The sequence below is a fragment of the Eulemur rufifrons genome, chromosome 19 (assembly GCF_041146395.1).
Source record: "Eulemur rufifrons isolate Redbay chromosome 19, OSU_ERuf_1, whole genome shotgun sequence".
Taxonomy (NCBI): domain Eukaryota; kingdom Metazoa; phylum Chordata; class Mammalia; order Primates; family Lemuridae; genus Eulemur; species Eulemur rufifrons.
In genome coordinates, this window is record NC_091001.1 from 95337268 (window position 1) to 95350435 (window position 13168).

The 13168-nt window shown below is 49.0% G+C and overlaps 2 protein-coding genes across 2 annotated transcripts; one reads left to right on the top strand and one right to left on the bottom strand.

Moving 5' to 3' along the window:
- Positions 1-260: 260 nt before the first annotated feature.
- Positions 261-3507, bottom strand: TCF23 (transcription factor 23). The gene is made up of 3 exons (XM_069495163.1): positions 3286-3507; positions 2293-2535; positions 261-440 (listed from the first exon to the last, which is right to left on the bottom strand). The coding sequence occupies exons 1-3, from the start codon at positions 3505-3507 to the stop codon at positions 261-263; spliced, it is 645 nt and encodes a 214-aa protein (XP_069351264.1).
- Positions 3508-11605: 8098 nt separating this feature from the next.
- On the top strand, positions 11606-12871 carry PRR30 (proline rich 30). Its single transcript, XM_069493886.1, has one exon. The coding sequence runs from the start codon at positions 11606-11608 to the stop codon at positions 12869-12871; it is 1266 nt and encodes a 421-aa protein (XP_069349987.1).
- The last annotated feature ends 297 nt before the right edge of the window (positions 12872-13168 follow it).

The following is a 13168-nucleotide window of genomic DNA, read 5'->3' on the forward strand; positions in this document are numbered from 1 at the left end:
ACTTCCCGGCAGCTGCCATAGAAGAACCACTGTGGAATCTCGTCCTGGGGGCCGAGGAGGAGGATCTCCGTCCTGTGCTCCTTTGGACTCTCCACAACAGAAGTGACCGCTGCTTCGTTTGGCCTGTGTGCTGGACCTTGGGAGCTGAGCCTGAGCCAAACCCGGTGGCTGAGAGTCAGAGTGAAGACAGGTAAGGCTGGTGGAAAGTCCAGGTCCCTACGCGTGAGCCACAGTCTAGGAGAAAAGGATGAGTGTGAAGATTATTTGTCACCAAGAGCTGGTGAGAGTGGCTTGGTGGGAAGGAGGGCATCTGCCTCTCCAGAGACTTGGGACCCCACCTCTGCATCTCTTGTTCTTTGGCCGGAGGCGGTGGCTGTGGTAGAGTCAAGGCCAGAGCCCCCCAGGCCTCCAGCATAAAGACGAGATCGCATCGGCCACTTCTGCAAGACACGGGATGGGAAGTGAGCAATGCTACTGTCACAGCCCTTCGCAGTCCAGAATCCTTCACACCCACAGCTTGGCTTTCCCTAGGATCCCTCCCTGACGCCCACCCCGCCCATCGCTGCTCTGATAGCAGGGGTCTCTGGCTCACCACCACGTATGGCCCCACCCTGAGCCTGGCTGAGAGACACAGGAGGAGCCATCTGAGGAGAAGGTGGCCTCAGTACTCAGCAGCAGTACTCAGTGGGAGAGAGGAGGGAGGTGGACAGGAGGTCAGGTGGCCTGGGCAGCGGTGGCAACAGCCAGGGGCCAGGCAATAAGCAGAGCAGTGGAGCCAGAAAAAACTCCCTCTAAGCAGGTCCTCCAAGGATTGTCCATCCTTCCAGCAGGAGCATGGGCAGTTGCAGAAAACGCAAGGCGACTCTACCCTGAGGTCTGCCCTCCTCTCTGGCAGCGCCTCCAGCTGGCAGCCCAGGGCACTGCTCCCTGACTACCCCCCCTCCCAACCACCACCAATCTGTTGGAGTTCTAGACCTAACTGAGCCCTCATTCATTCATTCTTCAGCATATTTGTTGATCACCTACCCCATGCAAAGGCCTTACCTTTGTTGCCATTTTGTAGCTAAGGAAACTACTAGGGCACCCCAGGACCCTGCACCAAGTGTCACCATTGACATTTCAGAATTGCCCAATTTAGTCTCAAATTCTTGCATTTAGGTGTATTTGCATGAAAGAAGAAAATCTCCAGGTTTCAAGACTTTTTCCCCCTTCCCCCTCCCCCTCCCTCCCTCTTTCCCTTCCTTTCCCTTCCCTTCCCTTCCCTTCCTCCCTCTTTCTTTCTTTCTTTCTTTCTTTCTTTCTTTCTTTCTGACATTTCTAACTATGACAATTAGGGGAAAGAAATGGTGAAACGTATCCTCCATAAAAATAAAGTTGAGCCCATTAAAGTGTTATTGTCAGAGCGCAAAGGTGAGCCTTCCTTTATAACACGGCACACTCTTCCACCAGCTCCTTACAGAGCCACTCCTGCAGTCTGCTCAGTGGCTGTGAACATGGGATCTAAAGTCAGACACCCCTGGGTTCAAATTGCATTTAGCCTCTTAACCTCCCTGAGCTTCGGTTTCCTCATCTGTAAAATAATCCTCATTTGGTTCTGGCACAGATTAAAAGATAAAAATGCACTAAGGCACTTAACCCAAGCTCCTGGCATATCTTTAGCACTCAAGTAATGTTAGCTGTTATTGCAATGGTGGTTAATGTTAATTATACTTTCCCTTCATCATCTCATTTTGTACTCTGGAAGAGAAGTAAGGCTCTTGTTGGCTTCCATTTTATGTATAATAAAACCCAGGTTCAGGAAAGTTGGGTTGCAGTCTGGCAGTGGTGCATGCAGGGACCTCCCAGCCCGGTCCCCATATTGCTACCCCTCTGCCCCCTGGCCGCCAGCTTGGTTGCCTCTAGAGTGATGCTCTCTTCTCTCCTGCAACAGAAGCCCAGAGAGCACTGAGGCAGGCACTGTACAATGGGGTGAAGGCCATCTAGGATCTAAGGACACTCCTAGGTGCGGTTCCTTTCCCAGGCCCTAGCCCTGGAAACTGCTTCTTTTTTTCCCCTGACACTGAGAACCCCAGAGTCCATGAAGCCATTTCCAGCCACCACCCCATGAGAACCAGGGTCAGCCCAGCCCCAAGAGCCTTCTTCCCTCTGAGAGAGCAGAAGAAGCAGACCCTGATGTCAGCTCTGCCCAGGGCAGGGGGCCCAAGTCCAGTGTCCCCCCATTCCAACTGACCCCCTTCCCCAAGGCCCTGGGCATTAAGATCCCTACACCCAAGTCCTGGGGCTGTGGCCTACCTTGAGAGGGTGCAAATAGCGGAGTCCACGCAGGAAGGGTGGCCAGGCAGGGCCAGGCAACTCGTGGCCTAGTGTGCGGGTGAGGTGGGCTATGTAGCTGGCAGCCAGCACCAGCACGTCCAACTTGGAGAGCTTGGTGTCGGGTGGCACGGCAGGCAGAGCAGCCTGCAGGGCCAGGAAGGCCTGGCGCAGTGTCCTCACCCGGCTCCGCTCCCGTGCGGCGTTCTCAGGACTGGACTCGCTCTGCACAGAGGGCCCCAGTGAGTGGATCTGGCCAGGACCCCCACCTGCCCCTGACTTCTGCGAACATTCTAGTGCAAGGCCTCCTGCCAGAGTAGAGGGTGCAAAGAGCAAATACCAAAGGGCCTCAGCCCACCTTTGTCGTTCTCACCCTGCCCCTTTTACAGCTGGGGAAGTTGAGGGAACACCTGCCCTGGGGTCAGATGGCCGCAGGATGGCAGAGCTCAGCTGTGTTCTCTCTGCTACTCCACTAAGGCCTCCTCAAAGTTCTTGCTCCATCCCACACCCCAGTCCCAATCCTGCTTATCCCAGTGCCCTGGGGCCACAGGGGAGCTCAGGGCGACACCCTGTTTGGCAGGGCCCACCCCTGACGCAGCCTGGTCCCAAGATGAACAACAAGCTGCCATGGTAAAGAGGAAAGGACACTGAACCAGGTCAAAACACGCAGGCTGGAGTCCTGGCCCTGCCGCTGACTGCTGCTCGGAGACCTTGGGAAACTCACATCCCTCCTCTGGGCCTCAGTTTCCTCCAGAGGAGTGAGTTGGGCCCACTCTCTGAGCTGCGCTCCGGTTAAGACCAGTTCTAGTTTATCCCATGCACCCCAAGCGTGGTGCTTTAGGATCTAAGGGGCCAGTGTCCCTTCTCTAGCGCAGGAACGGTAGGACTGAGGGGGCTCTGTCACCACAGGTGACATCTCACTGCCCTCTGACCCCTGCCTCCCCAGCTCCCCCTGGAGCTCCAGGATTTTCTTACCCTGCCAAGAGCCAGGCCCCTAGCCCTGGCCCCTTGTGGGCTGGGGGCAGCTCGGCTCCATCTTTGGTTGCTCCAGCTTGTCTCTCCCCACAGGTCCTGCCTTGTCCTGCCGAGACGGCTCCTCTTCCTGTCGATGCCTGGCAGCAACTGTGCTTTGGCCTTAGCCTGGCTACGCCCCACTGTTGGCATTGCTGGTGCCCCTTTGGCCTCCCTCTGTGACATGCCACCCTCAGGGTACAGGGCTGCAGCCCACAGGGCAGGAATGCAGTGTCTGAGGGGGTCCCTGGGCTCCAGCTAGCTGGGCAGGCTGGTCATCAAGCCAGCAATGTCTAGATCCGAGGAAGCTGGCGCCAACTCAGTCCTGCTTCGCTCCTTGCTCTGGGAAAACCGCCCACCAGGCACAGCCCCCGCAAAAAGCCTCCACCCGCCTCCCAACCCGGCAGAGGGGTGGCGGTGCTGGATGCTGGGAGTGTCCAGGCCCTGGGAGGAGGCCCATGCTGAAGAAGGCAGGAGGATTGGTGGAAGGGAGCAGCTCCTGGGTCACGCCTAACCCAAACAGTAGTCCCATGGTGGACCTGCCACTTTAGCTTAGAGGCTCCAGTCCATGGAGAAGTCCTGAACTTCCTTTCTCTGTGCCAGAGGCTGCCTGCATATGTCCCTGAAAGGCTTTTCCTCTCCTTGCCAGTGAAGGTGACCTTCCAGCCACACGGTGCTACTCCCACCCCCCAAACATGTCTCCCATTTCCAATGCACTGCTTTCACATTTACCCTTCCATGCCCTGGAATACCCTCCTCCAGCTCTGCCAGCGCATGCTGCTCACCCCTCAGGGCTATACCCTTCACCTGCAAGGACTTCCTCAAACCCCACAGAGCCCACAGCCTGTGCGTCCCTGTTTGACTGGTACGACCACAGCCTGGCCAGTTTCCTCACTGCTCAACTTTCAGAGATCACTATGTGCCAGACACTATGCTAAGCACTTTATGCGTATTATCTTATTTATTTCTCAGAGCAACCTTATAAGAAAAAAGAGGCTCATTTTAGATGTGGGGAAACTAGATATCGAGAGGTGAAATAACTTGCCCAGTGTCAAACATCTAGTAAGTGGTGGGGTGGGATGAAAACCCAGGTTGTCAGCTGGACTTGGAAGGCTTCGCCTCACCCTATGCTATCCTGCCTCCCATGGGTTACTCATGTGTCTGTCCTCATGCTAGCTGCAAGGACTTTGAAGGCAAGGACCATGACACCTCCTGAGTTGCATCACATCCTCCAATAGCTACTTAGGAGGCAGGCTGAAGGGATAGCAAATCTGCCAGAGTAGCCCCTGCTGTCCTCAAGTTACAACCTCTGCCTGGAGCAGAATCCAGTTTGCATGTCCCTTGTCCCCCAAGCTTGAACTCCAGGGAGGCACATTAAGTAAAGAGAAGTACAAAGGCGATGTACAGTGAGAGATGCCAATCAGAGAGAAAGGAAAAAAGAAAGATAAGTAAAAACAACCTGTATGTCCATTGGTAGGGAAGTAAATACATTTTGGTGTATCTATACTATAGAATTATGTGCAGTAATAAAAAGACAGACTTCTGTATAGGACATAAAAAAACTCTGTGGTCCTGAGTGGGCTTCATAGAGAATGCAGGCAGCAGATCAGTGAAAGCACAGCTTCCCTATCACACATCCTCTTCTGAAGTTGGTCAGGGTTATCTACTTCATGAGAGCATGACATAGGTAGGATCCCAGGAACTGGTCCAGCTCATGGAAGTTCAGCCTCAGGGTTTCCACTGTGGCCTCTAGAACTCATGGCAGGTTCTCCTCTTCTAGTTTCCTTTTAAGCATAACACCATCAGCCCCTACAATTGCAGGATAAGGAAGGAGCCGGTATAGGTACCATCTGGGTGGGACTGGCTGTCCGCAGAGGAGTGAAGACGAAGTGATGCCAAGTAGGATTATTGTACCACTATTCACAATAGCCAAGATTTGGAATTAACCTAAGTGTCCATCAATGGATAAAGAAATTGTAGTACCTATACAAATGGAATATTATACAGCCACAAAAAAGAACGAAATCCTGCTATTTGCAACAACATGGATGGAAATGGAGAACCTTATGTTAAGTGAAATAAGCCAAGCACAGAAAGACAAATCTTGCATGTTCTCACTCATATATGGGAGCTAAATATTAAAAACAATTGATCTGGGCCAGGCATGGTGGCTCATGCCTATGATCCTAGCACTCTGGGAGGCCGAGGAAGGAGGATTGCTTGAGCTCAGGAGTTCGAGACCATCCTCAGCAAGAGTGAGACCCTGTCTCTACTAAAAATAGAAAGAAATTGGCTGGGCAACTAAAAAAAATATATAGAAAAAATCAGCTGGGGGTGATGGTACACGCCTGTAGTCCCAGCTACTGGGGAGGCTGAGGCAGAAGGATCAGTTGAACCCAGGAGTTTGAGGTTGCAGAGAGCTACGATGATGCCACTGCACTCTAGCCTGGCGACAGAGGGAGACTCTGTCTCAAAAAAATAAAAAAAAAAATATTAACAAAAGAAGTTCAAGATTTGTGCACTGAAAACCTGAAGAAATGGAAAGACACCGGGAGGTGTTGCTGGGGGCTTCCAGGCTGGGGACAGGGTGGGGGGGGGTGGGGATCTGGTCGTTGGAAGTGTAGGCTCCAGGGTCTGGGAGGCAGGGGCTGTGTGGGATCCAGTCGGGCGGCCTGAGGTGGGTCTCAGCGTGCAGAGGTGGGGGTTCTGCCAGGCTGTTAGAATGTCACAGATGGAAGGTGCCAGCCGGCAGGTACACAGTGAGTTCTCAGGAAAGGAGGTAGAAGAGGGAGAGACCTGGGAAAACTCCAGAATAACCAGTTATGAGGAGGGTGGGGATGGTCTCTGCAGTGTGGAAAAGAAACCAGCAAATCAAAAGCAAATTACCGGCCGGGCGCGGTGGCTCACGCCTGTAATCCTAGCACTCTGGGAGGCCGAGGTGGGCGGATCGTTTGAGCTCAGGAGTTCGAGACCAGCCTGAGCAAGAGCGAGACCCCATCTCTACTAAAAATAGAAAGAAATTATATGGACAGCTAAAAACATATATAGAAAAAATTAGCCGGGCATGGTGGCGCATGCCTGTAGTCCCAGCTACTCGGGAGGCTGAGACAGGAGGATCCCTTGAGCTCAGGAGTTTGAGGTTGCTGTGAGCTAGGCTGACGCCACGGCACTCACTCTAGCCTGGGCAACAGAGAGAGACTCTGTCTCAAAAAAAAAAAAAAAAAAAAAAAAGCAAATTACCTCTGAAAGAGACAGATTCTAGAATGGAAATTAGTGGATATACGATACCTTCTTTTGTAAGTTTAATCATGGACTCACGTAAATATTTTGAATAATTAAAAAATGTTTTTAAATGCAATTCCTAAAATTTATATCTAACAGACAATTACATATTATGAAACTTTGAATCCTAACTCAACTGAACAACTGGGGAACAATTTTAAAGCAAGTGCAATAATGTGATCAGTGACTAAATATTTAATTTTAAAGAAATTATAAATATTGTTGTAATTATGCTACTGTGATTTTATTTCTTTAAACGACCCTTTTAAGAGCTACTTACAGAAATATTTGCAAATGATAGCTGATGTCTTCAATCTGTTTCAGGATAATCTGAGTGAAATACAGATGAAACATAATGGGCTACAATTTAGTAATTTTTGAAGCTGGTGATATGTACATGGAGATTATGCTTTTATCTCTACTTTTGTATATGTTTGAAATTTTTAATAATAGAATTATTTTAAAAAGCAAAATAGTCTTCAGAATCTACTTACTAGAGGTAACTACCAAATTATAGGGATTATAAGGAAGAGGATAAATGAGAATGTGGAGATGCAGACTGGGGGAAACTCTGCATGGACAAATGAGCCAGTCCTTCCACAGAGTAGCTCCAAGGAAAAAGACTGAATTGGCACTTATTGATTAAAAGAAATTTAAGCACTTTCCGAAGGATTCACAATGTATAGGACATATCTGGCTCTTGATTCAAACAAATTGGTAAAACATTTACAAGATAATAAGGGATATTTGAACATTGACTAGAAGTTTATTTTAGGTGTGGAAGAATTGTGGTTAGGGTTTAAAATAAAGGAATTAATTTTGAGAGATACATCCAGAAATATTTGTGGGTGAAATGGTGTGATGGCTGGGATTTGTTTGGAAATGATCCACGAGAAAAGTAGGTGAAGATGTAGAGAAAAATTGTCCGAGATTGGTAATTGTTGAAGCTGGGTGACAGGCACATGGGGGTTCATTTTATTATAGTCTTTGCATTTGTATTTGTTTGAAATAGTCCATAATAAAAATGCTACCAGCTCCCCCCCTCAGAGAAATGGAAAGACATCCCATATTCACAGATTAGAAAACTTATCGTTCTGGTACCAGTACTCCCAAAAAGATATGCAGATTCAATGTAATCCCTACCAAAATCCCAGTAGGGTTTGTTTGTTTGTTTGTTTTGCAGAAATTGACATGCTGATCCTAAAATTCATATAGAAATGCAAGGGGCCCAGAATAGCCAAAACAATCTTGAAAGAGAAGAGCAAAGTTGGAGTACTCACACTTCCCAACTTCAAAACTTAAAACTACAAAGCTACAATAATTAAGACAATGAGGTCCTGGTATAAAGATCAGTGGAATCACATTGAAAGCCCAGAAATAAACCCTTATATTTATGGTTTTGGTAGGCAGAATTAACTTGCTCTTTCGCCACCCCCAAAATGTGCATGCTCTACACCCTGGAACCTGCGAATCTGTTGGGATACATGGGAAGGAAAAATTAAGGTTGCTAATCAGCTGACTTTCAAATAGAGAGATTATATGGATTATCTGGCTGGGCTCAATGTAATACAAAGATCCTTAAAAACTGAAGAGGGAGGCACAGTAGTTTTGAGTCAGAGGGAGATCTGACTATAGCGGAATGGTCATAGAGATACAAGGGTGCTGGCTTTCAAGATATAGGAGGAGGACCACAAATCAAAGAATGTGAGTAACCCTAGAAGATAGAAGAGACAAGGAAATAGATTCTTCCTAGAGTCTCCAGAAAGGAATGTAGCCCTGCTGACATCTTGATTTTGGCCCACTGAGACCCAGGTTGAACTTGTAATCTACAGAACTGTAAAATAATAAGTTTGTGTTGTTTTAAGCCACTCAGTATGAAGAAATTTGTTATGGGAGCAACAGGAAACTAATACACTAGGCAACATATTTTTGACAAAGAAGCCAAGACAATTCAATGTGGAAAGAATAATCTTTTCAACAAATAGTGTTGGGACAAATGAATATTCACATGCAAAAGAATGAAGTTGTTACCTCTTGTTTCTTGGACCCATGAAAAAAAAAGAAAGAAAGAATGAATGAAATTGAACCTCTACCTCTCACCATATACAAAAATTAACTCAAAAGGGATCATTGACATAAATGCAAGAGCTAAAACTATAAAAGTCTTAGAAGAAAACATGGAGCAAATCTTTCTGATTTTAGATTAGGCAATGGTTTCTTAGATAAAACATCAAAAGCAAGCAAGAGACAAAATAGATAAATTGGACTTTATCAAATTTAAAAACTTTTGTGCATCAGAGACCATCAAGAAAGTAAAAAGATAACCCCCAGAATCAGAGAAAATATTTGCAAATTACATATCTGATAAGGGACTTGTATCCAGAATATAATAATTCTTATAATTCAGTAATAAGAAGACAAAAAAAACCTAATTAAAAGAGGGGCCAAAGATTTAAATAGATACTTCTCCAAAGAAGATAAATAAATATCTCATAAGTACATGAAAAGATGCTCAACATCAATAGTCATTAGGAAAACATAAATCAAAACCACAATATTACATCATTTACATCCACTAGGATTGCTAAAATCAAAAAGACAAGCAACACATGTTTTGGTGAAGATAAGGAAAAGTTGGAACCCTTATACCTTGCTGGTGGGATTGAAAATTGGTACAGCCAATTTGGAAGACAGTTTGGTAGTTCTTCAAAATGTTAAATATAGATTTCCCATGTAACTCAACAATTCTACTCTTAGGTATCTACTCAAGATAAATGAAAACATATGTCCATACAAATCTTGTGCAACAATGCTCATGGCAGCATTATTCATAATTACCAGCAGGTAGAAAGAACAAAAATGTCCATCAATTAATGAATGGATAAACAACACATGGTATAGCCATACAAAGGAATATTATATATAATAAGGAATAAATAAAATTAATAATAATTAGAAATAAAAAGGCACAAAGTAATGATATACACTACAACACGAATAAACACTCCAAACATGCTAAGTGAATGACGTCAGGATACAAAAGGCCACATGTCGTATGATTCCACTTGTATGAAATATCTAGAATACACAAATCCTTAGAAACAGGATTTCTTTTGGGGGGACAAAAATGTTCTAAAATTAGATTGTGGAGTTGGTTGTACAACTCTGAATATACTAGAACACACTGAATTGCACACTTTAAATGGATGGATTGTATGGTATGTGAATTATATTTCAATAAAGCTGTTAAGAAAATAGTTATTAAAACATAAAATAAGTATATTCCAAGGGGGAAAACGGTATGGAGCATGAGCTCAGCCCAGACAGGCTCTACGATTAGGGGGAACAACGGATGAAGGAAGTGGTAGGACCTGTGAAATATATAGGCAGAGCGTAGAGGTGGGGTCAGGGCCTGAAGGGGAAACTGAGTGCACTACAAAATTTTGTCTGCTTCAGTTTTGTCACAGTTCAGCCTTTGGATGATCTCTGAAAGAAGGTCACAGAGCCTTGAGGAGATTCTATGATGTCAGCACCTGACCTTTGTGACATAGGCCCTCACTGGATGCCAGGGAGAAGTGCACTCAGGGAATGGGGCTCCTAGCTCCCACTGGGGGCGGCGCAAGGGTCGCCGCCCCTTAGACAAAGGCCTAATCTTCCAGAGGCTTTTACCAGCTGGCCCCACTTCTGCTGGTGCTGGGTGTGATAAGCCATCTCTGCCAGAGCCAGGCTGAGCTAGAGGACATTAGCATTAGGGGTGACAAGGGGTCAGAGGGACCAGAGTGGCAGGAAACCAGGATGTTCGCAGAATCCCTGAGTCAGGATTAGGAGGACAAAAACCTGTACCGGAGAAGACCTCTGCCTGGCTGAAGGACTGAGGGCCAGGCTCAGACAGAGATCTGGGTCAGAGCGAGTTTAGGGTGACAGACTCTGGGGGCAGAGGGAGGTGTGTTCACTGTTTGGTGACTCTGCTCCTCTCTCTCCAGGTCCCCTCTTCGCTGAAGTGCCTGTGACAACAGCCAGGAGAAGTCCTCGTTGGTAAGAGCTCCCAGCACCCAGAACACCCTTGATTCCTGTTCCCATGTCAGCCCTCATGCCCCACACCCCTCCCCAACTCCATCCTACCCCCCATTGCCCTCCTCCCCACTTCTCACCTGGAGCATTTTGCCAACTCTTCTGACCCCAAAGGTGACATGGATTTAGGTTCTTAGTGAGTTCAGCCTAGAATTGGGTGCATGAGGCAGAATTGGAAATGGAACGATTCTCCCAATACTTTTTTTTTTTTTTTTTTTTTTTTTTTGAGACAGAGTCTCACTCTGTTGCCTGGGCTAGAATGCCGTGGCATCAGCCTAGCTCAAAGCAACCTCAAACACCTGGGCTCAAGCAATCCTCCTGCCTCAGCCTCCCGAGTAGCTGGGACTACGGGCATGTGCCACCATGCCTGGCTAATTTTTTATATATATATTTTTAGTTGTCCATATAATTTCTTTCTATTTTTAGTAGAGACGGAGTCTCGCTCTTGCTCAGGCTGGTCTCGAACTTCTGAGCTCAAACGATCCTCCCGCCTCAGTCTCCCAGAGTGCTAGGATTACAGGTTTGAGCCACCTTGACCGGCCTGATTCTCCCAATATTTGGGCTCTCTCTTTTTTCCACAGGTCCCATGGGCTCTGTCTTCCTCCCTGCCCCACCCAGATAATCACGCTGCCCCTCAGCTCCCAGGAGTCAGCTCTGATTCTCCATCCCCCATACATTGCTCCTCAATGGCTAACTGCAAAGAAGTGAGAAGCCAAGCTTAGGCCCAAGCTCCTGCCTGAGCACCCAGACAGCCTGGTGCTAGAGGGCTGGGTGTCTCCTTGGCCTGCCACCAACACCAGGCTGGAGCCGCACTGTGCACAGAAGTGGCCTTGATTTCTTAGGCGCAGCTGGCCGCAGAGATACTGGTCCTGACTCTGCTAGGTCTCTCAACCCTGGTCTTGTCACCCCAGTCCCTTCTGGATTCAAGGCAATGTTGCCTCGAAACAAAGACCAGGTGCTGCTACAGAACGCAGTGCCCCCTGGGCACCCCCCTCAGGGCCTCTCAAAACTTGTGGACTCCTCTTCCCCCAACCTACAGCCTCTCTTTCCCCACCAACTGCCTCCTCCCTCCTGCACCCCTTTCTCCTCTTCTGCTCGATCCCATCGCCCCTTCTCCCCTCCTCCACGGTCCCGCTCTCCAGGCTTCCAATTCTACTCATCTGACTCAAATTCTGACTTTGGTACACATCCCTATTTTTCCTCTCTCCCAAGTTCCCATATTTCCTATCACCAGAACTTCCTCTCTCACTCCCTTCAACGTTCCTCCTCTCCCTCAAAACACCACCAGCAACACTACCACCAGCGTCACTTCTCTCCTCCTCTCACCATCTCCTCCTCTCCCTCCCATCCTCAGAACTCCCCCCTCCCCTACTCACCTTGCCAGTCCCCCCCACACCCTGAAGACCTACCTAGCTCCACACTCACTTCTCCAAGCCCCAGCCTACCTTCTCATAGAGTCCACCCTAACAGCCAGACATGGCACTGGCATCAATACAGGGACACCGGGTCCCCTGGGGTGTTGGGAGGGTGCGTGGCAAGCGAGATGGACCCTGCGGAGTTCAGGGACGCGGGGGCCCTGGCCCAGGCCCTGGTGGCCCATGTGGGGCACCGCCGAATCGCACACGACCTGCGGCTACTGCTTTTGCAGCACCTGTGGCTAGGCACAACCGGCCAAGCCCCCGTCGTGGAGTATCCTATATGCCTGGTGTGCCTCCGGCCCCGAGGCCCCTCTTGCCCCATCCCCAGGTACAAGACTGGACCCCGGCTGCTTGCCTTCCCCCAACTACTGCCCTGTGGGCAGGGCCAGGAATCCAGGCCACTCCGCATAGGCATTGGCTTCGGCCTCCGCCTGCCTCGGGGCCAGGCCAGGGCCTTGCATCTGCTGCCAGAAAGAAGGCCAGAGGAAGCAGGGCCTCAGGGAGAGGCTGCTCAGGCCCGTGGGTATCAATCAAGGACATCTCCGGCTCCAGCAGCTCAAGACCCAGTGGCTTGGGCGCGGGCAGATCCAACCCCAGGCACACCCTCCCAGACCGGGAGCCTCCGGTCTGCAGGTCCTCAATCACCAAACTCCACCAGATGTTCCAGGCCTCCACCTCAGGCACCAAAACAGGCCACTGCCTCTCAGAAGCCCAGACCTCACCCTGCCCCAAAGAGGTCTGCCTCTTCAGAGCTGATTCTCCAAAAGTCGTCATCCTAGTTCCAGAGCCACGGAGGCTTCCTGGAGTACCCCCTCCAAACCCCACTCTCCCCACCAAGCCCCAGATCTCTGGGAGCCCCCGAGACACCCTGAAGGGCTGGCTGGCCGGAGGTCAGGTGTGCTCTCCTGCCCTGAACCCTGGGAGCCCCTTGTGGAGTCTTCTCTCTCCTGGCTGAAGAGCCATCAGTGTATCCAATAAAGCCTGACCCTCTGAAACTTGTGTTCGTGTCCTTCTGGGCACACAGAATTGGGGGCCAGTCCCCAACAAAGCCTGTGAGGGTGTGTGTGCAGAGGAAG